Genomic DNA, 26,293 nt, shown 5'->3' with positions numbered 1-26,293 from the left:
AGTAGAAGCATTCGTCAACGCTAAGGATGGGCCGACACAATACTGTATTCCAGCGTTACCGATTGAGTGCACCACAAACTTGTAAGGCATTTTCAGCCAGATGTCCGGATACTTTTGATCACATAGTGTATTCCATCGACTAACTCTGGTCCTGGGTTCGATTCTCGGCTGGGTTGGAGATTTTCTCTGCTCAGGGACTGGTTGTTAGTGCTGTCCTCATCATGTCATCATCATCGTCTCATCCATGACAGTTGCCAGATTGGGTTGTGAAAAAATTGGACTGTTTAAAAATTGGAACTTGGTATGGGCACTGATGACCATGCAGTTGAGTGCCCCACAAACCAAACCATCATCATCATCATCATCATCATCATCATCATCATTATTGACTAGCTCTGCCGTACCAATATCTCTGCTATATTTAGCCTCAAAACCCACTGCACATTATCAAGGTAAGATACTGGGCTGTCACTTCGAGCATATCTTGATTGGAAATAAAAGTGAAATTAAACCGCAACAAGTGGTTTAAAATCCATGAGCTTTTTGCAGAGTACTTTTCACCCACTGGTGATTGCCTTTTTTGTTTACATCTACGATCCCTATATAGCCACACTGCCATCTGTGAATCACTGCTGCCTGCTCCAATGCCCTATATATTAATGTTCCCGTTGCGCGACCACTGCACCTGCTTCAACCTTCCAATGGCCAGGTCCCATGCTGTGCTTAACTGTAGACCATTGTCTTTATTGAGGGTGTTGTCAAAAATTTTTATGTCGGTTGCTTGTTTAATTATGCTCTTGCAGAAAGTGCTAGTCAATGTGATAAATGCCTGTTTTTTAGAGCATGCTCTGGTATTGAAGGCAAAAGCATCTGTCGTGGTCTACTCAGCGCTGTTCAGTAGTATGCACAGTTTGTCTGATATGAAACTATCCACTCTCACATGGTATTTTATATACTTTTTGTGTTCTGAGGCATACATCGTCTTTCACAGGCCTCATGAGTTGTTGAATTTTTGTTGGAGCCGTGAAGACAGAACTGATTTTATGCCTCATTTGGAGATGGCTAACGTTTGCTGTTACTGAGCCACAGAATGCTGAAAATGCAAGCTTCAAGTACTCTTCAGCGTCCTTCTGCTTCCTTGTTTTTGGAAAGATGGCTTGTGAAATCCGGCATTTGTTATAGCCGCTTTACTTACTTACTTACTTTCTATCAGTGGTTCAGTTGCTTCAGCAGGTTTTCAGTGTCTGAGATGGCTTGCACTCAATGCACCAAGGTCTCCGGAACTGAATGTCTCTGCAGTGAATGCTGATAACAGTTAGTGTGTAAAATCAGTCCATGTGGATGCACTTTGAGGACATTACCTTGGACACGACTCCTCCAAAGCCTAGTTGATTTATCATTATGTCAGTGGCACATTTGCTGTCTGGTCTCATGGTCATGAATAGCTGGGAGAATTCTTGGACCACATCAACAATACCTAAAACATCAAGTTCACGAAAGCCATCTTTCCAAAAACACAGAAGCAGAAGGACCCCAAGGAGGACTTGAAGAAGCTTCTTAGCATTTTGTGGCTCAGTAACAGGAAAGTTTAGCCAACTCCTAAAGAGACATAAAATCTGTTTTTTCTTCAGGGCTCTAAAAAAAAATTGACAACTCATGAGGTATGTGAAAGATGATGTAGGCCTCAGAAGGCCAGGAGTGTATAAAATATCATGTGGATGCGGACAGTTTCATGCGTACTCCTGAACAGCAGTACATGATAGATGCTTTTGCTTTCAGTACCCTGAGAAACCAGTGATATTGTATTGCATTTGCAGTGACATCAGTTATTACACAGATTAGTAGTTTATGGGATAGCATAATTAAAGAAGCGACTGAGATAAAAGTTCGTGATGACTTCCTCAATAAAGATGGTGACCTACAGTTACACATGGCATGGGATCCAACCATTGGAGAGCTGAAGCAGGTGCAGTGGGTGCACAAGGAAACATTACCTTATGTGGTATTGGAGCAGGAGCAAGCAACAGTGATGCCACAGAAGGCAGCACCACTATATAAGGACAGTAGCAGCAGAGGGGGGAGGGGGGGGGGGGGCAAAAAATCGATACGTCAATACTGGTCACCACTCGCATCGGATGAGGACAAGGTCAAAAGCTCGTGGATTTTAAACCTTGACACAGCTGGAAGCTCGTGAGAATTTTATAATATGTGAAATCTGCTTTCCATTTCAGTTATTTGTGTATCAAGTGCTTTGAAGCAATCCGGCTGTAACAACATCACTGCTATCATTTGACAAAAATCAGCAAAAAGTGGAAGCTTTCAGTCAAATAGTGTGTTTGCTTCAGCAGATGCTCACTGACCTTTGAGATCCTACAATATTCTAGCTAAGTTGTAGCAAGAATTCCATTGTTGAACATGATCGAGCCGTGTAAGCAGCAGCTGTTGTCACATAAACTACATTATTGATAGTCATCTATTTGATAACAGTAATTTTTTTTTTGTGATGCTTCTCGGACAAAATGACACTGTGAGAACAGTTCGCGTTTCCACTTGCAGAGAAATGCTTCCTTCTCATGGGTAGAAAGACAGGAACACAGGGTGTAGAAGAATGCTCATTGTACTCCCAGTTAGTTCTTAAACCATCTTTCTTTTTTGTTTTCTTTCTGGTCAGTTTGTGTGTCCCTTCTGTGCTTGCACCCTTGGCAGTGGCCAATCTCACCACACACTTGGTACAGCCCCGCATATAACTCAGTTTTTACCACACGTCTTTCTACTGCACATAAGGATACCTTTTGCCTTGGAACTTATATTCTTTATATGAGGGGCCCATGGTAGTTTTGCATCCAGGGCTATCCCTAGCTACTTCACTGGTGGAATTTTGTTGAAAAGCTTAAGATTCCAGTTTGTGTCCTAGATACACTTCCTCATGAACAACAGTTTTCATGGGACAAACTTTTAGGTCCTCTTTCCTGCACCAGTTTTGTAATGATTTCAGAGCACATTGTTGCTATGTTTTTCATGTAAAAAGTGAAAAATGTTTAATATGAAAAACTGGTTGACACAAAATAATACTCCAGTTGAAACGAAGTCATGTCATTTCATACTTTTTTCTTTTACTATGATACACACAATTCTTTGAAACACAGAGACTTTGATTCTTGTATGAACAAATATCTACTTTCTGCAGTCATGTCATCACCCAGTTATGTTTTTTCTTTGCCCCCTTCTCACTATACCAAACAATGTAAATGATGGTTGTTATTGTTGCTGTGTTGCCTCTTGTTGTTAGGTGTTTCAGAATTTGCGTATTGTGTGTCGAAATCAGTGAATTGTGAGTCACAATTCTTTCATGTTTTTGTTTTAAGTACATGTACAATAAATTCATTTTTTACAAGTGATGGCAGAGAAACCGAGATGAGAATAAACTGCTGTTTCTCTTAAAATGTAAATGGAGCTGCTTAAGGCAGTTGATGGAAAAATAGTGATCAGATTATGGCAGTGTTTGAGTGTAGTGTGTTCGAGTCAGAGGGAATGGGTAAATGCAAAGATGTAGAGGCTGCTTTACTTGTTTTGTTCAGAAATGCACTAGTATGTCTCAGAATGCTCAGGATCTTTATTGCTTGGAAGTTGTAAATGAAACAGCAAAACAAATGGATACTAAATTTTCTGAAAATCCAGATTAGTTGGAACTTTGTAGGAAAAGAAACAGTACAGTATTATGAAATATTTGCTGTAAAGACAACAAAATATTAACAATTGTGACTACTGGTTGGTTCCAGTGTGAGATGTGATTTATTCGTCTCATAACATACGATTTTCAGATCACTTAATTTGATGTATTTTATATGCATTTGTGAAATAATGCTGCTGAGATACATACTACGGTTTCCAGTATACAAAAAAATAAAATGTATAATTATCTTGCTAAAACTGATAAACTGTCTTCAGTGAATTCTTCACTAGAATAATAACAATTTTCCACCAGAAGAGTAAAGAGTAATACTTTCAGTGAACCAAGCTCAGTGTCAAATATATTACTGCCTTGAAAGTATCTTTGGGTTTGCTGCCGAATCCTAAAATCAACTAGATTCAGTATTTTGGTGATCCAACTGTTTGCCATCTTCAGGAGAATTCTGTTTCTGCTGCTGAGTCCCACTGAGAACTGATCAGTTCTCAGCGGGACTTAGCAGCAGAAACAGCATTCTCCTGAAGGTGGCAAACAGTTTGATCGCCAAAATATTGATTTTAGGATCCGGCAGTAAACCCAAAGAGACTTCAAAGACTTATAATGTCCAGAAAGCCTACAAAGTCATATTATATTACTGCTTGTCACTTCATTGTAATTTTCTAGCACTATATATTCTTGTGTTTGGGCATAGAGTGTGTCGAGAGTTTAGAATTCTGTCTGCTGTGAGTGCTGTAGTTGCAGTCAAAATGGAAAAAGTGATGTGTATACTGATTTTTGTATAAGAACAACACTACCTTCTTTGTGCGAAGGAAAGGAATAGATAGTATTTTAATTTTTTAATAGCATCGACAGTATATCCAATTTTTGGCAACACACGTTTGTAATGATTTTCTTTTGTAATGCTAGGAGTCTTGTGAAATTTGCTGAATTTCCCCAAAAGATTTGATGAATAAATGCCTCAAAGTGGCAATGGTAGAACTCTACATGGTTTTCTTCTTGTGAATCCTGATTATTGAAAGTTACCTTTATTTCACTCCAAGCTAATCATTTAGCATAATTTTGATAGTAGTAACATTTAGTTTCAGTCCATTTTGATGGAACCAAGATTCAAGTCCTTTTTTTAAAGTATTTTTGACACTCTTTCAAGAATCACATTTTTAGTTAGAACTGATGTGTCATCAGCAAATAAACTTGAATGGACATCAATAGCATTGGTATGTTATTTAGACAGAAAAGGAACAAATAGGGACCCACTTTCAACCCTTGTGGAACTCCTTCGAAAATTGTTTTCCAATTTGGGGTGTAACTGTTTGAAACTGAAGTTACACTTTTTCTTTATTTCCTATGTGTTATGTAAGACTTGAACCATTGTAAAGCAGTGCTCCTAATTCCACATATCTGTAATTAGTAGAGAATTAAGGAGTAGTTCAAGCGTTAATTAGATCATAGAATATTCCTTTGACTTTTTTATCCTTATCTAAAGTGAAGCATATTTTTTAATAAACTCATTGATAGCATTTGCATCCCTGTTGAAATGCAATTTTGTGGTTAAAAAATAATTCCTCATATCCTCTGTTGAAACCTTTTTGAAAAAAGGTTTTATTTCGGCATAGTTCAATACATTTGGAAAACAACCTGTCTCAAAAGACTGATTTACAATAACCGACTCTGGTTGTGAAGTGGTATTATAGACACTCTTGATTACAGATGTGGGTATTTGAACCCATCCAGATGAGGCTAAGTTTTTTAAAAATTATATTTTATTTTCCACATTCTGTTGGGTGATTTTTTTCCAGTAGTTTAAAAGATATGTTCTGGATGTTTTCAAAGCTTAAGAAATTTGCCTGATCTTAATAGGCTGCCATTTTTATCTTGGTCTTATTAATTTTAAGAAGAATTCATTGACACAATTTGACATCTGAGGTGGATTTACTGCAGTATCATTTTCAAATCTAATTTTCAAAATCTCTTGACTTTTGACTGCAGCTCCTAATCTTGACTGAACAGGTCAAACTACTTTTGTCTTATTTCTGTGTTTCATGATGAATACACTATTTGCCGTTTTTTTTTTTTTTACCTGCCACTTCAACTTTTCTGAATAAAGCTTTATAGTATTTCATAGTATTAGTATAACAAAATCAGCATTTCTAACAACAGAAAAACCAGGATGGAATAACGACAGTATTGTGAAAATGATAGATTGCAACTCAGGGTCTCCTCCATGCGGTGAACAGCAGACAGGTGCAACAGAAAGAGTGCTGTACATCTGAGCTTTCGGTGAAGAGGCGCCTTCTTCCAAAATATAAAACACAAGTGTGCACACACACACACACACACACACACACACACACACACACACACACATATGCCCACTGTCTCTGGGCATTGAGGCCGGACAGCAAGCAACCTCACCTGATGGGAGAAGCAATCTTGGTGGTGGGAGTAGGGACAAGTCTGGGTTGGGGAGGGGGGGGGGATAGCAGGGTTGAGTCTGATTGTTAGGGTTATTGGCAAAAAAGTGTTCCCACTGTGGGAAAATGTAGAAGGAGAGAAGATCTTTAACAAGTCGAACATGATTAACTTTGGGAGTGGGGTGAAAGTTAAGGCCTTCGGAAAGGATGAGACCACCTCCTTCTGCACTAACATCCCTAATACCCATGGCCTTGTCACTATTGAACACTAGCTTTCCCAGTGCCTGACTGATTGCAAACCAACAATCTCCTTCCTAGTCACCATGGCCACCATCACCCACAATTACTTCATCTTTGAAGGAATTACCTACATACAAATCCATGGTACGAAATAGGCACCCACATAGCACCATCCTTTGTCATCCTATTCATAGTCTATCAAGAGGAATCTTTCCCAAACACCCAGAATCTCAAACCCCTCATCTGGTTCAGATTGATTGATATTTTTGTGATGTGGGCCAACACCCTACCTACATTCCTCCAGAATCTGAATATCCTCTCCCCCATTTGTTTCATCTGGCCCTCCTCAACCCAACAAGCTACCTTCCTCTATGTTGACCTCTACTTCAAAGATGGCTGCCTCAGTACGTCCATCTATGTCAAATCTACCAGCTGCCAGCAGTTCCTCCACTTTAACAGCTGACTTTCATTCCATATTAAGAAGTTTTTTTGTACAGCCAAGCCATCTGTTGCTGCCACATCTGTAGTGATGAGCAGACCCACTCCAATTATACCAAGAGTCTCACTGAGACCTTCACAGACCTAATTAGCCCTCCCAGCCGTATATAGAAACTGATCTCCAATGCCTTGTCGCTCCAGTCACCTACCAAGTCCTACATTCCCACTGTCCACTCTCACACTCCCCACATGATTCAGTATCACCCAGGACTGGAGAAACTGAAACTCATTCCCTGCCAGGATTTGGAATACATCCTGTCGTGCTCTGAAGGGAGGAATATCCTACCCACTCTTCAGACAGTGGCATTTTGCTGCTCACTGAATATACAGGATATCCCTATTCTAGCCCTTCTCCCAGCATCTTGTCTCACGGTTCATGTACTTGTAATAGACCTAGATGCAAGACCAGTCCCATACATTCTCCCACCATCAGTTACTCCAGTCCAGTCACAAGCATCACCTATCCCATCAGAGGCAGTACTAACTGTGAAAGCAGTCATGTGATGTACAAACTAAGCTGCAGCTGCTGTGCTGCATTCTATTTGAGGGTGTGGCAACCAAAAAGCTGTCTGTACATGTGAATGGCCACTGACAATCTGTGGCCCAGAGACAGCTGGACCACCCATTGCTGAACATGCTGCCGAACACGATGAGCCTCACTTCTGTGACTGGTTCACAGTGTTTGCTCTCTGGATCCTTCCTACCAAAGGCAGCTTTTCTTGTTTGCACAGTTAGGAACTCTCGCTGCCATATATCCTATGTTCATGTAATCCCCCCTGGTCTCAACCTTCTTTCATTCTTTTCCTTCATCCACCTATCCCCTTCCATGCTCCCACTCCAGCACTACACAGTCTTTTATTCCAACAATTTTTTTTGCCCTTCTTTCCACTCCCCTTTCACCCTCCACTCTTTCTCAAACCACCTGACTGCACCTAGTAGCAGCCCTATCCTACCCCACCATGTCCCTGACGTCCTCTAACATACAAAGATTACAGCATCCCCCACTCCTACCCTATTATCCCTCCCCTCTGCTCCCCTCCCCTTTCCTGCCCCAGCCTCCTCCTTAACTGCACCACCCAGATTGCTTCTCCCATCAGGTGCAGTTGTTTGCAGTCCAACATCAGTGGCCAGAGACAGTTGTCATGTGTGTGAGTTGTTTGTGTATGTTTCTGTTTTAGAATAAGACCTCTTGGTCAAAAGCTCACATGTATAGCAGTCTGTTTGTTGTGCCTGTCTGTGACTCAACATCTCCTGTGTTTGGTGAGTAGCAATCTAACCTTTTCATAACATTGTCAAGATCAGAATTTCCGTTTGATTTTAACTCATTGTGCAGTTCTCCCTTTCTGCCACTACACATTTTTATTCCTTGTATAATCTGGTTTAGTTTACTTGTTACTTTCTTTTGCAAAGATCCAGAAGGAAAATATATATATATATTTTAAATTTAAGAATTTGTCGTAGTTTATGGCACTTGAACTGTAACGATCTACAGAACAGCTTACAATACTTAGTTTACTGCAGAATAAATCCATATTATTTTTACTGAAATTCATTTTTATGTGCATTTCTGGAGGGTTTAATTGATCTTCTTTTGGGAATACAGTTAACATAGCTGCATGATCCAAAGTACCTAGACCTAAGTAGTGCTTATTTTCATTTTCAAACTGGTAATTCATAATAATATTATCAATGCAGATCACTGACCTGCTGTATTCTCTAATACCTTCAGAAAAGTTTAAAATGTTGTCAGATTTCTGATTTTTGAGTCACTGCTTTCAATTAACACATTTAAGTTGAAGTTTGCTGTAATGACAACTTTTTTCATAGCTAAGAACACTTTTGTTACAGCACAACCAGTAATTCTATAAATTACTGTAATCACTGTATTCAGAACACTTAACTCTATAGAGCACTTCTCAAACACACTCTCGTCATTTAAATAATTAAAATTTTCTCCTGCTTTACAAATTACTGAAGAGTCAACAAGAATGCAGGAGCTTCCACGAGAAGCTGCTAGCTAGCTTAAAATTATTAATACTGTTTAAACTCACATACATACTGTTAACTAGTCCACACTGCCTTTAGTACTTGAAAATCTAAGACAAAAGATTTCTCCGGCACCAATGAAATTGCTTATTTTACTCATGAAACTATGGTTTAAGTGACAATCATGTTCAGGAGAGAAATTCTCTAAGGAAAGAATTGCATTACTGATAGTATGTAATTCAGAGGGATCAGGCAGTTATCATTATTTGTCCTTGGAATAATTTAAATACCATGATGGTTCAAAAATGTAATAAAATACCATTTGCAGAGACAGTGCATAAAATAGCCTGAATGGTGGCTGCTATGTTCACTATATGGATTTTCAGCTAGGATAAACAATTATTATAGCAAGTGCAAAATCACAATTATTGTTAATATTCACCTGGAACACCTAAATACTAAATTAAAAGCTATGAAGTTTATATTCATCCTCTAAATACAAGCATTCTACAGTGATGTGATCACGTCATTACACACAAACTTGAATTTTCACTATTTGAAGCAATTGATCTTGAAGATATTTATTCAGAAACAAATCAAAAGATTATTTCTCTATCTGTTTATTATATGGATTACATATTTTGCCCTTTGCATATAATTTGGTGACCCCACAGATGACTGAAAATTGATTTCACCCTGCAAGATTTGCTGAAGTACCAGATTCATTGGCATCTCAAAAATCAGCAGACATTGAAACAGAGCAGTTTCTGCCTTGTTAGACTGCCCTACAGTGTCACTATATGCAGTCGGTGGTGGTGGTGGTGGTGGTGGTGGTGGCGGCGGCGGCGGCGGCGGCGGCGGCGGCGGCGGCGGCGGCAGGAGTGGTGATGGTAGCTGTGGTGACTGTAGAATCCTGTTTATGAGATCATTCAAAGCTCCAAAGCTCTCATCAATGTAGACGACAAATTTGACGGTGACATCAGCATTGCAGTTCCTGTCCACATTATATCAGAATGCGGAACATTATGAAAAATGTGTGCAGCTATTTAGATGCTCATTCAACTGAATAAAACAGTGGGTGGTACTGAACAGTTCTGTCGAAAATGTGATGCTGACAATGACACTGCAAAAACAGTAAAACATTTCTTTCTCTGAAAATCATTAATATACTGCATTTAACATTACAGTGTATACTGTGTACCTAAGGGAGCAAATTTTAGCAGGAAACTGAATTAATATACCATAATGGAAGTTGTTGTTGTTGTTGTTGTTGTTGTTGTTGTTGTGGTCTTCAGTCCTGAGACTGGTTTGATGCAGCTCTCCATGCTACTCTATCCTGTGCAAGCTTTTTCATCTCCCAATACCTACTGCAACCTACATCCTTCTGAATCTGCTTAGTGTATTCATCTCTTGGTCTCCCCCTACGATTTTTACCCTCCACGCTGCCCTCCAATACTAAATTGGTGATCCCTTGATGCCTCAGAACATGTCCTACCAACCGATCCCTTCTTCTGGTCAAGTTGTGCCACAAACTTCTCTTCTCCCCAATCCTATTCAATACTTCCTCATTAGTTATGTGATCTACCCATCTAATCTTCAGCATTCTTCTGTAGCACCACATTTCGAAAGCTTCTATTCTCTTCTTGTCCAAACTATTTATCGTCCATGTTTCACTTCCATACATGGCTACACTCCATACGAATACTTTCAGAAATGACTTCCTGACACTTAAATCAATACTGGATGTTAACAAATTTCTCTTCTTCAGAAACGCTTTCCTTGCCATTGCCAGCCTACATTTTATATCCTCTCTACTTCGACCATCATCAGTTATTTTGCTCCCCAAATAGCAAAACTCCTTTACTACTTTAAGTGCCTCATTTCCTAATCTAATTCCCTCAGCATCACCCGACTTAATTAGACTACATTCCATTATCCTTGTTTTGCTTTTGTTGATGTTCATCTTATATCCTCCTTTCAAGACACTGTCCATTCCATTCAACTGCTCTTCCAAGTCCTTTGCTGTCTCTGACAGAATTACAATGTCATCGGCGAACCTCAAAGTTTTTATTTCTTCTCCATGAATTTTAATACCTACTCCGAATTTTTCTTTTGTTTCCTTTACTGCTTGCTCAATATACAGATCGAACAACATCGGGGACAGGCTACAACCCTGTCTTACTCCCTTCCCAACCACTGCTTCCCTTTCATGTCCCTCGACTCTTATAACTGCCATCTGGTTTCTGTACAAATTGTAAATAGCCATTCGCTCCCTGTATTTTACCCCTGCCACCTTTAGAATTTGAAAGAGAGTATTCCAGTCAACATTGTCAAAAGCTTTCTCTAAGTCTACAAATGCTAGAAACGTAGGTTTGCGTTTTCTTAATCTTTCTTCTAAGATAAGTCGTAAGGTCAGTATTGCCTCACGTGTTCCAGTGTTTCTACGGAATCCAAACTGATCTTCCCCGAGGTTGGCTTCTACTAGTTTTTCCATTCGTCTGTAAAGAATTCGTGTTAGTATTTTGCAGCTGTGACTTATTAAGCTGATAGTTCGGTAATTTTCACATCTGTCAACACCTGCTTTCTTTGGGATTGGAATTATTATATTCTTCTTGAAGTCTGAGGGTATTTCGCCTGTTTCATACATCTTGCTCACCAGATGGTAGAGTTTTGTCAGGACTGGCTCTCCCACGGCCGTCAGTAGTTCCAATGGAATATTGTCTACTCCGGGGGCCTTGTTTCGACTCAGGTCTTTCAGTGCTCTGTCAAACTCTTCACGCAGTATCGTATCTCCAATTTCATCTTCATCTACATCCTTTTCCATTTCCATAATATTGTCCTCAAGTACATCGCCCTTGTATAGACCCTCTATATACTCCTTCCACCTTTCTGCTTTCCCTTCTTTGCTTAGAACTGGGTTTCCATCTGAGCTCTTGATACTCATACAAGTTGTTCTCTTATCTCCAAAGGTCTCTTTAATTTTCCTGTAGGCGGTATCTATCTTACCCCTAGTGAGATAGGCCTCTACATCCTTACATTTGTCCTCTAGCCATTCCTGCTTAGCCATTTTGCACTTCCTGTCGATCTCATTTTTGAGACGTTTGTATTCCTTTTTGCCTGTTTCACTTACTGCATTTTTATATTTTCTCCTTTCATCAATTAAATTCAATATTTCTTCTGTTACCCAAGGATTTCTACTAGCCCTCGTCTTTATACCTACTTGATCCTCTGCTGCCTTCACTACTTCATCCCTCAAAGCTACCCATTCTTCTTCTACTGTATTTCTTTCCCCCATTCCTGTCAATTGCTCCCTTATGCTCTCCCTGAATCTCTGTACAACCTCTGGTTCTTTTAGTTTATCCAGGTCCCATCTCCTTAAATTCCCACCTTTTTGCAGTTTCTTCAGTTTTAATCTACAGGTCATAACCAATAGATTGTGGTCAGAGTCCACATCTGCCCCTGGAAATGTCTTACAATTTAAAACCTGGTTCCTAAATCTCTGTCTTACCATTATATAATCTATCTGATACCTTTTAGTATCTCCAGGGTTCTTCCATGTATACAACCTTCTTTCATGATTCTTAAACCAAGTGTTAGTTATGATTATGTTGTGCTCTGTGCAAAATTCGACCAGGCGGCTTCCTCTTTCATTTCTGTCCCCCAATCCATATTCACCTACTATGTTTCCTTCTCTCCCTTTTCCTACACTCGAATTCCAGTCACCCATGACTATTAAATTTTCGTCTCCCTTCACAATGTGAATAATTTCTTTTATTTGATCATACATTTCTTCAATTTCTTCGTCATCTGCAGAGCTAGTTGGCATATAAACTTGTACTTCTGTAGTAGGTGTGGGCTTCGTATCTATCTTGGCCACAATAATGCGTTCACTATGCTGTTTGTAGTAGCTTACCCGCATTCCTATTTTCCTATTCATTATTAAACCTACTCCTGCATTACCCCTATTTGATTTTGTGTTTATAACCCTGTAGTCACCTGACCAGAAGTCTTGTTCCTCCTGCCATCGAACTTCACTAATTCCCACTATATCTAACTTCAACCTATCCATTTCCCTTTTTAAATTTTCTAACCTACCTGCCCGATTAAGGGATCTGACATTCCACGCTCCGATCCGTAGAATGCCAGTTTTCTTTCTCCTGATAACGACATCCTCCTGAGTAGTCCCCGCCCGGAAGTAATTGTGTAAATACTGTATTGCTTTAAGTATTTTGGTTTTTATGTAAACAAACATGGCTTGAGGGAAATGTGTAATATGGCAGCAGTGCAGTTCTCTACCTTAATGCTGTGTGTTTGGTATTCAAGAGCACAGCTCTGATATAAAATTAGTTTTTGACAATAAACGCGGTTCTGCCATTGATTAAGAAATTTAATTGGGGTAACCAATGCCCTTGGATAAAATATTCTTGGTTCATTTGCAATGCCATATTTGGATAAATCATCAGTATTTTGATATGTAAATATAGGGTGACCATAAAAAAGTCTCCCAGTTATAAATTTTAATAGTGTCGTCGGCTATAGGCATTGTAGTGGGTTGGTTCAAGGTCACTATTCAAGAGTAATTCAAACCGTTTTAGATAAGCGCATTCACAAGTACTGCTTTTTTCTCCTCCTCATGCAGCAGTAGGTACGCAAAATGGTGACTCCTGAGTACAAGGAGCTTTTTGTTCTGCAGTTTGCTTAGAGTGATTCTGTAATTATAGTTCATTGTGCATTTCATTAAATTTATTTGTGATCCCCTTTGTGGCAACAACATCCGCTGTTGGTGTAGTCAGTATGAAACGACTGGATGTGTGTGTAGACGGCCGCTGTGGCCGAGCGGTTCTAGGCACTGCAGTCCAAAACCACGCAGCTGGGCTGCTATGGTTGCAGGTTCGAATCCTGCCTCGGGCATGGAAGTGTGTGATGTCCTTAGGTTAGTTAGGTTTATGTAGTTCTAAGTCTGTGGGACTGATGACCTCAGATGTTAAGTCCCATATTGCTTAGAGCCATTTTAACCATTTTTGATGTGTGTATAAAGGAAAAAGCATGAGGAGACCAATAGTGTCTGAATAGGAAGTTTAACCTGTCAGAGCAGCTTGCCTTTGTAATCCTAAGAAAGTCTGTTCAGAAAGCAAGTGAAGAACTTCAGTTGCCAAAGTTGACAGCAAGGAAGGTTTTAGGAACATGTTTACACATGTATCCATACCAGTTACAGTTGGTACATGCTTTAAAACCAGACAGCTGTGGTGTATGTCATAACTTTGCAAGTGAAGTGTTGCAGGAGGGAGATGACTTCCTTGATCATTGGTGTTCAGTGATGAAGCAACTTTTCATTTAAGTGGGAAGGCAAATTACCCATAATGTTCGAACCTCCTCATGAACTTGTGCATTATTGAAGAGACTGCCCAAAATTAAACATTTTTTTTAAAGTTCCCTTATAGATGAGGCTTATCTGGGGTGTTGCAAGAGTGGCTCTTTCCCCAGTTAGAATGTGAACCTCAGAACTTTATTTGCCAACATGATGGAGCCCCTCCCCAATGTCATCTTTTTATATGGATGTTGTTCAATGTTGAAGTTTCTGACCACTGAGTTTCTCATAATGGTCAATACGACAATGGATTCCACATTCACCTGACCTCATGCCATGCAATTTTTTACCTCACACCATGCAATTTTTTACCTCACACCATGCAATTTTTTCCTTTGTGGCTTTTGGGAATATTTTGATTTTAGGTTGGATGTGTGCTGTGTAACTAAAGGTGCATGTTTGTAAGAAAACCTAAGTTAGTTTTCTGCAATTTGATGTCTGATCCATTGTAAGTAATCTAAATTAAACCATTGTATTATACCATCAAAAGTGGAACATTCCTTTATGGACACCCTGTACATCAACTTTTATCAAATGGAAGCAAATAACTATTGAAAAGTACGATGCTGTATCCAAATTTTATTTATGTTTTCTGTAGTTTTTTCTGAATGAGGTATGAAAGTTTTTATGACTGTATAGTTCACTGATTTCCGAACCAAAGACACTTTAGATAACAACAGTGCAAATACACTTTTTCTGTTTAGCATTTTATTTTTCAACATTGCTGCTTTCAAAACTAGAACAAGTTGTAATGGAATAATTTCATTGTTTCATTTGGGAGTAAATATTGAATGTGACTTTGTTTCTTTCTAAACTTCTTTGACAAGAAATTACTTCAGTATGGATAATATGTTGTAAAAGTACAAAAGCATAAGATTCAATGATGACAGCATAGCACAGTCGAAACTAGTCATCCAATAAAATGCTTTTTTAATGATCTTGACTTGTGAAGATTTCATCAGTTACCACCCATTGTAGATCACCCCTGAAGCTGACCATTTCATGAATATATAAAAATCATCAATATATGTCACTGTTCATTGTTGCCTACAAAAGAAGAAATTGCGTTAATACATAGTAATGCCCATGCTACTCAGAGAATCTCCTTACTAGTTTGATTCTAGTTTTAGGATTTTCTGCTACCTTTATTTGCTCTTCGTGTGCTTAAAATACTGTCTGCAACATAGTGTGTAACAGTGAACGTGCACCACTCCCTCCTCCCTCAATACGTATTCCATTTGCAGATGGTAGAGGGAAAGAATGACTGGTGATACACATTTCTACATACCTGAATTTCCCTTAATTTTATCATAGTGAGCATCATAAATGAATGTGTGCCGTGGGAAAGAATGTATTTGCTGATATGTCTTGGAACATTCACATGTGAAAAGAAAGAATAAACATAATGTGAAATACATCATCATTCTAGGAGCTAATTCCAGTGAATTTTTTAAAAGTATTCTGTGATTCTCTTTGCTGCTTACTAGACAAAATATGTGAAACCGCATGGATTTTCTTTCAACATGTCCTCTGTGTTCTTTTAAGGCCATGATAAGTGTATCTGAGTGATTTGCAGTAATTCATAATAAATGGTAGAAGAGTTTCCTAGTTTATTTCGTTCATGGAGGATTCAAATTTCATTCGGGTTTTTATAGTGAATCTGTCTGGCTACTGTTTCCCGCTAGAATATTTGTGATGTCATCCTTGTTAAATTGCTCTAGGTATGTACTCCTGTATATTTTATAGTATTTATCAAATTCGGTAGTTGTTTTTCAATTGTACAGGCAAACTACACCAGATCTTTTAACATATTTACACATATTTCATCACATTCACATGTCAGTTTTTGCACCAAGCATTGAGTATTTACTTGGCTTCTTGCAGTTTACAATAATTTCTAATTAGGTGACCTCCCACTATACAGTTGTATAATCTGAAAACAGTCTGTGAGAACAATTGCTGACATTGTTATGGCCACTCATTCATGTAAATCATCAATAGTAAGGGGCATGTCACATTTTCTTGTGGTACACCTGATGCTACTTTTACCCCAATGATGTTTTTGCATTGAGACTCATTCAGCAAGTTGTGTATTTTGTAAGTTTTCAGTCCTATTGCAGTTGCTTGCATGGACTGCTATCTGATTGATCCTAGCTCGTTAACCTCTGCTTTGGTTTCAGTAACACATTTTGAAAAACACAACTGTAGATGTATTCTCAACTTGTAAGATGTGTGAATTGGTTGTTACCAGAGTCATTACTTCTTACAGCAGTAGTCCACATACTAACAAAATTTTTGATACACAATACTATTGAGGTGGTAATAACTGAAATGAAACTCGGAAGTACATTTTCTCAAAAAATTTAGACTGTGGTCCGGGAAAGCAATATACTTAGTCAGTAAGAGAAAATAATAAATTTTTGTGTTTTATTTCCTCTAAACATTGATGTATTATTCTGACACTACAATAAGGTATAACATATTTATGTTTCAGGTTGACCGTGAGATGCGAAATGCTCGAAGACACCTTCATACACATACAACTCCAGGCATAGGTGGTGGGGGCCGAGGTGGCAGCAAACCTAGGTTTCCTCAGCCAGGGAGCAGATCACACTCAAGTAGTGGTGGTCGAGACCATTTCTAGCCCCGCCTCCGACATGGCTTTGGCGGTCGTCTACGCCTTTTTACCTGTGTCCTTGCACTTGCTGGGAGCTCTTCCATGTGGTGAACTCTACACACATTTCAGTACAGATTACAAACATCGCTATGGATGTGGCTTTTACGTTGGCTGTGGCAGTGTCCTCATATTTCCTGTATAGTGTGAACTAGGCATGTCATATGCTAACATTGCAGTTTTAGAGTGGTACGTGTTATCAGCAAGAATTCTTGTGGTACTAAATATTAGTTAGCTGATAAGTATTTAACAATTGTTTTCGTAATTAGTTGACAGCCAACATGTACGCTTCTTACCATCTTCTGAATCCAGGCGTAATGGTTTTCCATTATAAATAGGAAGAATTAAACTCATCAGTGAAATTTCTGTGTGGAGTACAACATTTGATGAGGCATCAGTGCAATCTAATTTCATGACCATGAGTCTGCAAAACCTAGGTAGTTGGTGTAACTGACATCAAGTTCATATTGAGAATACCAATTTGCGTTGAATTACCCTGGGCAGTTTAAAAATGCCCATATATGCAAACCACCATTGGATGGATATTGCAGATATGATTTTGGGTAGTACATAGTTCAAAGAAACGTGACTATAAGGATTTTCCTCTTAATTTCCTGTTTTTATGGATGAAGTTATTTATGTATTTACTTGCTGGTTGTCTTAATCATGGCTTCCGCTAAGCAGCTCAACTTATTGCACAAACCACTTTGACACCTAATGTTTCCTTAAAGCATAGTATTGAACTGCAGCAACTTGAAGATAATGTAATTTTATATGAGGGAAATTCTTTCTAGCTGTTGCAGTGAATCTTTACCTGTCTATCTCATATCCCCCCTCCCCAAACCTGACTGCGGCACATGTTCTAGTGGCTTTGCATTTTGTCTGTTCATCCATTGTTTGATTCATCCATATTATTTATTTCTTTGAAAATATGTTATGGACTCTCTTTTCAATGGTGGTTTCTAAAACATGCCAAAATAAACGTACCCTTCCATTCAATTGCTGTAAATATTGAAGCTGTTGTATACATAAATTTGTTGATCATGAAATCCTTGTATAGAATCTGTTAGTGTATTGTACATGAGCATTCCTTGTAAATACTCATACTGTGTGCTGTCTTACCTTTTTATTTGTTTTATTGTGTCAGTACTTGTGGTAACAATGTAAAATGTGCTAGTTCCCCAGAACCGTAAAAATAGTAAGATATATTGCAGAATTTTTTTCTGCATGTGCTAGAAATGGAAGAACATAGCAAAATAGGGAAGAATGTCTGAATAGCTAATATATCCTCTTTTTAATTGTACATTGCCTATAAAGAAAACCCGTGGTTCAAAAATGGATTACTGTGTTCCTGTGACTATTATTTTTCAATTTTTTTTTATGTGTCTCATTCATTCCTTTCTTGGTGGTAGTAATATGATGTTACTTACTGATGACTATATTTTGTGCAGCCATTAATAACATTCTTGTTGCTCTTTACACGGGAGATAATCAATAACAGATTATTATAAGACGTTGGAGTATTTGTATTACTTCAATTATAAACTAAAACAACGGGCCAACATGGATGACGTATGGTTACTACAGTTATGACTAAATTTATCAGTTTTGTTGTTCTTTTTCAAGACTTTTCATTTATCTTGTTAAAAACCATTTTGTGAGTTTTATCCAGTCAGCTATCCTAAAACAAATAGGAATTTAAAAAGATCGTGGAAGTGTAATACCGTCTCTAATGATACCAATATCAATGGCATGTTAAATTCTAGAACTAATAGTGTTAGTAAGCCTCCAGATTTTATGCTGATTTTGTTTGTTTCTATGTCATACATTAAATATGCACAAGACCAAATAAGAGGCTATAAATAACGACACAGTGCTGATCCATTTTTAACTGATTTTTTTCATTCATCCAAATATTGCCTTTTTTGGGACTACTCATTTGCAAGGTTCTGTCTGTTGCCATATTCCATTTGTATTTTAAATTATGGTGAAACTATAGTGCCAGGGGCAAATGCTTTGACTTTTTAGGGATATCATTAACACCCTCACCCCTTCAGCCCTCCCTGTTCACAATGGATTTGTAATGTAACCTTTAACTATTTGTGGGGGACTGAATGTAACATGTTCTGTACAAGAAATAATATTTGTTTCCGTAATGACTGATTAGTATAGAAATTCAGTATCAGCTATTTAATATATATGTAACAAGTGAAATAAATGGTTAAAATTTGGATGCCATACATAGGGGCAACAGAAATATGATGCTGGTATGATCTATATTAATATTTTTTCCTGCAAATTGAACAGATTTTAATATGATGCTTGTATGTCTACTGTCTTAATCCAGATAAAAGTTTGTCACTACTTAGAAAGCAGTGCCAGAATTATAAAGAAAAGCTATCATAAAAATGCTTTTTAAAACAAAATATACTTAGGCAGAAAATGTTAATTTGTTGCCGTGGAAATAGTGCAGATACTTAATCGTACAATATAAAGTATGAGATGGCTAATGCAGTCATTGCTATCTAATGCCATTAAAAGAAGGGGGTGGGGGCAAAATATTGGTCAGTGAAACTGACTGCTTTTACTTACTTTGTTGCAGTATTTTTTGTCAAATTATACTTTAGAAAATGTAACAATGTCCAATGTTTACTGTAAGATGAGCAGATATGTTGGAGCATTTTAATGTAGTTTCATTGTAGTGGGATGTGGTAGAGTGTTTCTGTATACTTCTCACTTGCATAATAGTTTAGCAAAACTTGGTTCGTTGGAACCTTGAGGGTGTATTTTTGTCGTTTTTATTATCATTATTAGACATTATGTGGTTAATTTGTAAGTTTTATCATAACATTTGTGATTAAATTAATGAATTGACTTAAAGCTGATTAAAAACTAGTCCTGAATCGTACTTGAAGCAGCTGTTTTGCTCGGATATTGTATAGTGTTTATCATGAAATTTGTACCAATTACTGTTGTGAAGAAATTGTATTTTATGATGTCAGTTATTTTGACTCTGGGGCTCCCATTTTAATATACTTGAATGGTTGTGTTTTATGTATTTTATGCATATGGTGCACATATGTGTATCCAATTGCTGTTGTACAATGATAAAAGGACAAGGATAGTACAGAGGCAGCCAAATTTGACAATTGTTGTGAGGGTCTTTGGAGTTTTGACCTTTATCTACCCATCTGTTCTGTTCCGATAGTCCATCTTTCAAAGAGCCAGTCAATATGTGCTGTATATGTCCGAGCCATGCGGAACAGTACAGTCCGTCCCCTTATAGGATAGACACTCTACAAAAAATTGTCCATATCTCTCTCTCTCTCTCTCTCTCTCTCTCTCTCTCTCTCTCTCTCTCTCTCTCTCTCTCTCTCTGTGTGTGTGTGTGTGTGTGTGTGTGTGTGTGTGTGTGTGTGTGTGTGTGTGTGCGCGCGCGTGCGCACACACATACATTTCCACATATGTATGTGTGAACCTGTTAGTTCAGTGTGCACATACGGAAGGGTGTTGGTGCATGTGGGGCTATGAGAGACAAAGTTAGTACTTTCGGTGCAGCATTTAGTTGCAGAACGTTTCTGTAATCATTTTGATGACTTGGTAGCTATTGAATAATGATTAATTATTTTAAAGATTCTGATGTTTGTATTTGTCTTTTGTATTATAATTTTCTGTGTAAATTATCCATATCGTACACTTTGTTATTAATTTATAAACAACTTAAAATTTTCTGCTGTACTCTGAGGCGAAAAGCTAATGTATACAAGAAGAGATGGTATTGGTTATTGTGTAGTTTCCCATATTACAAACCCGTACGTGATTTGATTCAGTCAATGTACCTTAGAATCTAATAATTGTAACTTAAATCGAATTTTTACTGTTTAAGTGCAGGATTTAAAGAGCATTTCGTATCTTGCTAAGTGCAGTGCTTAAAGACTGATTCATAGTTGTGTGCAGTAACCCTGTATTAATTACTACACAGTTTTTAACTGATTTTGGAAATGATTCTTCAGTGTTACAGGAATTGTTAAACCATTCCAAAAATGTTGTTTTCTTTGGAGTTTATTTAACAGATAGCTTACACAAAATTAATGGTGGCAGCAAATTGTATCTTATTATTTATTGTTATTAATTGACTGTGGTATGAGTGCATATTATTTGTAATGTTTTTAATACTGTGTACTTGGTACAAAAGAAATGTTTTGTTATTTTATTGTTGATGTTTTAACCATAAATATATATATATTAATAATCATTTTCTTCTTTTTGGAAGCAAATTTCTCAAAAATGTGAGTATATGCATATATAGTATACGTGTAGCTCAGAGGGAGAATGTATATGGTATTTTTCTTCTGAAAGCCAACCGAAAGATAAAAGAATTGTTCAAACTCAGTGAAAAACTTCCATTATATTTTCTTGTTGGGAGGAGGTGGACATGGGCATTGGACTTGTATTTTTCTCTACACACCAATTGGTTATCTCATTTTTGTGACATGCAGTGTAAGAAAGATGCCCAATAGAAGATCTACAGAATTCATTAGACTTTTGACAGTTCTGATGTCTTCTCTTTTTGTTAAACTGCTGTGCAGTTTATTAATTTTTATATAATGTCTCTAGAGCAGATCACACAGTCCATTGATCTGTTGTAAAAAATGACCAATATCAGGTTAAACCTGCCAGTTTATTGAAATTGTATTATGAAATCAAAAATAGATATAAACTTTTCATTAAACAAAAAGTTTGTGTGTTCATTTTTACCTGCACTTCTTCATTACACCTGAATTGTAATAAAATGTTTATAGGAAGCAGTATGTTTCTACTAGATACTTTGATGCTTCCATACTCTCTTCCCATAATTATATGGTGCTCATAAAAATGAAACATTGTTGTGATTCAAGAGACATTTGTCATCTTGCGGAATTTTGTTATGTACTACATAATTTTATCTCATAAATCCAGGTCACTGGCTATAATACTCGACAATGTGGCATCTTTGGAGAGCACTAATGTTAGTTTTGTGAAATTTGTCATTGACATCTTTCCACAAATAACCAGACCCACAGATATCTGTAAATGAGAATGTACTATAAAACATTTTTCCACCTGTTGTGTCCTCCTTTTCATTATCACATTACAGTTCATATATGCATTGAGTTTTTCCTCTCAGATTTCCTGAATAGATGCTAAGAAGTAGGTTTATGGCAATAAATTTATTTATTTCGTTTAGATACTCGTTGCTGGAGCAGTGTGTGGCTTCTGAGAGAAGTACATTTTTTTCTCCAGCTTCTGTTTTGTCCAGAATGAAATTTCAGAAGGATTAGTTGCAGATTTGGCAGCATTTTTTCTCACAAATTATTTGCTTTTTATATAATTCCAGGTTCAGTCAAGTAATAAAATTTTTACAGACCATGGAATAACAATGTTTTAGTATTCGATAATACGTTGAGAGGCATCATACCTTTAAAGACTCTGCAAAGAAAGAGGAGCACCAAAAGTGCTGCCATTTCTTGAAACTTTCCTGGCACAAAGATACAATTGACCACCTTACTATAAACAGAAAACTGTCCTAGACATGTGGAAGTTCTGAATTTACATTTCAGTGACTTGGCAGAAAGAATCACATGTGTGCTAATATAATCTTACTGAATTGTAAAATTCAGGGTGTACATAAATCCTCTTTGCAAATTCAAAATGCAGAGGCAAACAAAAGACAGATTAATGAAAATTATTACAAAATAACACACACAACTTTTTTGCTCAGATTAAGACAGTTCTATATAGGCATGATTAGGGAACATGGTTTACTTCCCCTCGGTTATGAAATGATTTAGCAACTGGATACTAATTAGAATAAAAACCTGTCATACGTAACTTCGCAGATAAATTATTCCAGCATACATTGGTTTAGACCAAGAGAGAGAGTAGGCCAAAACTAATGTCCACAACTTAATATAGAACAACCTGCCTGGCACAGTAAATGGAGGATAAAAGGAATTTGTTGACTTAGTTGCAACACAGACATACCTTCGGATGCTGTGTACCTACCTGAATTCTAGCCACACTTACTCCACCTGTTAACCTACCTGCCCTTGCTTGTGATGTCATTATTGTTATGCTGTGTTCCCATATGTGAAACCTGATGGAACTTTGCTTGAATACAACATTACGCAAGGGGTCAGTACATCACAAAAGTAAGAAAAGACTAATCTGGCAAAATCAAACAGGTTATTGAGGCTTTATGTCCTCCAATTAAGTTGGTGTACACATGTTACAACATTTATGGAAAGTTCATGATAGCTCTCATCAGAATTAAAGGAGGTTGCACAACTGAAACTGGTTACAATTGACAAGACAATTCTGCCCTAACAAATTCCTCTTCTGGAACACACTGAAATGATTCTCCCTTCATTCTTACTCTCATAAAATGTCGTTTCTGGATGGACTATTTTTCTTTCCTTGATTGCTCCTGCCTTGGAATCTTCCACTAGCTCTTCTTATTACCAAGGGGTGTCTGCCCTTGTAAATTTCATCTGACTTTTAGTTTTCAGTATTCAAATTTTTATGATGGCATCCAGAAAACTCTCAGATGATGCACTATAAACTCCATCATGATGACTTGGTATACTTGGGCACTTTGTTGCGCCATCTCACATCGATGGATGCCACCGGCTTCTGTGCGCTACCACAGATTATGATTTCAGTACTTAATTAAAACTGAAATATCTCGCCACCTTTTGTTTCCAACCTCTTTCTTTTGGTACTCAGTTCTTATGATTCAGGAAACAAGTACATCAGCAACGTATGTGATCAGTGAATGAACCTATCACTGCCATGTCTCAATTAGCTGTTCAAAGGGCATAAAGAGAGGTCAGTGACGTCCTGTATTTCTGTTTGAAGCGTAATATTTTTGACATTGCCCCCATAAAAAGAAGTTGAGGGAAATGATATCTGCTGATTGAGGTGGCTAGGGAATTGAGCCACCCTTTTCAAATCAACCGGTATGCAAATGTTTCAGTTTGGAACTCTTGAATACATGGTCCCCAGTGTGGTGGTGCACCATTTTGCTGAAAAACGGTGGTTGGTTGAAAGTCATGTAGTTAGGGTGTACAACATTTGTAGTTATTGTATAAAACATTCTCGGACTTCCTGCTGCATCAGTCAGAGTAAAACCTTAAGCTTTTGATGTACCTCCAACACCTTCGTCGGGAGCAACTGACAGTCAAAACTGCTTCTGTGGTGGGCTTATATATCAGCGTCTGATTGGTCAGTAATTACATAATGCTGCCACGGGTGGTATTAGTGTCTGTGCTGGTGGCACCACCACACCTGTAGTAACATAAACATTGCAACGAATATCTCTGCCTCTTCTCTGCATTGAGAGCTCTCTTCCATACCCTCTAAGATCATATCTGCTGTCACAGTTGAAGTTCCTGTCGCAATATCTGCTGTCACGGTTGAAGTTCCTGTCATAATTCTTATTCCTACAGCCACTTTAATTATAGAATCTCAGTATGTAGGAGCCTGACACAAAATTTTTGTTTTGTCGAATAGTATTTCGCATTTTTTGTGTGGTTGCACTCAGCAACTGCAGATTTCTCCAGTTCTTGATTTTTAATATGCCACTAATATTCTGCACAATGACTGAAAATGGTGCAGAACTAACTGATGTAATTCCTACTGCACTCGCAAGGAATGTTATAAATCCCAGGGATCCTGAGACTGAGACTATCCTCAGTAGGTCTTAGCATCTCCTTTTTCTGCTTAAAGAGGTCAGAAAATATGTCTTACACCTTGTCTTCCTATTTTTCTGGATGTAGAGCTGCAGAAAGGAAGGAACATATTCAGTAGCCCATCATGTGAATGCTCAGCATTTTCAAGTTTCCTTTATTGGAGAACACTGATCCATAGCTGTTCTTTCGGAACATGTACTTCAGATGTTTAATTTCAGAATCTAAGTGGTTCTAGTCAAAAAGGGGTTTTGCTATGTACCATTTAAAAACTGCTCTCTCCTGGACTGGATGATGAAAACTCCGGGCACTAAGATATAAATCATTGTGCATCAGATTGCGGTACGCTGAGTGGCTGAGGCATGCATCAGACTTTCATTGTACCGACACATCTAAAAGTAGCACCTTCCTTCTTTCTCGGTCTGGACAGTGAACTGGATGTTTGAGTGCATACTGTTCATATTTTTAAGGATATGCTCAAGAGCTTTTACACCCTGTGGCCAGACTATAAATGTGTTGTGAGCATAATGATAAAGTGAAGATGGATGAAGGGGAGCCAAATTTAATGTATGTTCCTCAAAATGTTCCATGAAAAAGTTGGCAACTGCTGGAGGCAGTAGAGAACCTGTAGCTATTCCATCCATCATTTCATAAAATTTATCGCCATTCAGTAAATAGGTGGTCATCATAACATGTCAGAACAACTTCATCGTTTCAGGAGGATAATGCTCTGCTAACAGTTTCAGTGTGTTCTACGCAGGAACTTTTGTACATAGTGAGACCACCACATCCACACTGACTAAAACATTGTTTGGGCCATCTCTAATCTGTTAATTTTCTCAATGAACATCTGAGCGTTTTTGATGTGACTTTCACAGCGGCCATCTATTGGAGTCATCAACTTAGTTAAATATATGGTCAGTCTGTAGGTAGGAGAACCAATAGTGCTAACAACTTGCTGCAGTGGAATACCTTCCTTGTGGATTTTATGTAATCCATACAGCACGGGAGGTCTAGAAGCTCTTGCTCTAAGATTTTTGAAGGCATCTTCTGGTAGACCATAATTCTTCAGAGCTCCACCATTTTTCTGCTGTGTGACCGAGTTGAGTTCCATTTTAGGCATTTGTACATGCTGTCTTCCCATAACAATGCCTTTTTGCTGTGATATTCAGCAGTATTAAGAATAACCATGGCATTTCCCTTGTCAGTCAGTTGCTCCTGAAGGCAATAATAGAGGTAATCATCAAAAACTTGAGGTTTTACCCTGAAATGACATGACAAGAAGTCCAAGAATGTTCTATACAACAGTGCCATCATGAAAGACTTTGTTCTCATTTGCAGTTGTTGAAGTGCGACCAAAGATCTTTGTTACACATATCATTACACTTTACGTTCATCTTCTTTTTCCCCTGAAGTTCACTAGTCAACATGTGAGTTTTCTAATAACCAGATTTTCTCATTTGTTTTTAGTTTCCCTGAAAGTTCAGAGGTTACCTCATCTCTGAGACACATTCAGTTGAGGATTGTTTCATTTGCAAATACTTGTTACAGCATTTAACTACAGACTCTTTTTCTTTGTGGTTTATGATTTGGCTTCAGTGTCTGCAATAACTCCTCTTTATGAGTTCAGTCACAAATTTTGATGTAGGCTTTATGCACTGTTGAATGTGGTAGCTTTTTAAGTGCCTCTCAACAGTAGAG

The 26,293-nt window shown here is 37.9% G+C and overlaps 1 protein-coding gene across 1 annotated transcript in view; it reads left to right on the top strand.

Moving 5' to 3' along the window:
* LOC124797925 (protein bicaudal D) overlaps positions 1-21,576 on the top strand; it is a 115,604-nt gene extending 94,028 nt beyond the window's left edge. Inside the window, exon 13 of the mRNA XM_047261057.1 lies at positions 16,686-21,576. Within this exon, the coding sequence (XP_047117013.1) occupies positions 16,686-16,835 (150 nt within the window). The 3' untranslated portion in view covers positions 16,836-21,576. The remainder of the gene's footprint in view (positions 1-16,685) is intronic.
* The last annotated feature ends 4,717 nt before the right edge of the window (positions 21,577-26,293 follow it).

The sequence above is a fragment of the Schistocerca piceifrons genome, chromosome 5 (genome assembly GCF_021461385.2).
Source record: "Schistocerca piceifrons isolate TAMUIC-IGC-003096 chromosome 5, iqSchPice1.1, whole genome shotgun sequence".
NCBI lineage: Eukaryota > Metazoa > Arthropoda > Insecta > Orthoptera > Acrididae > Schistocerca > Schistocerca piceifrons.
The sequence above is the reverse complement of the archived record's forward strand: the minus strand, read 5'-3'. Positions and strand labels throughout refer to the sequence as shown.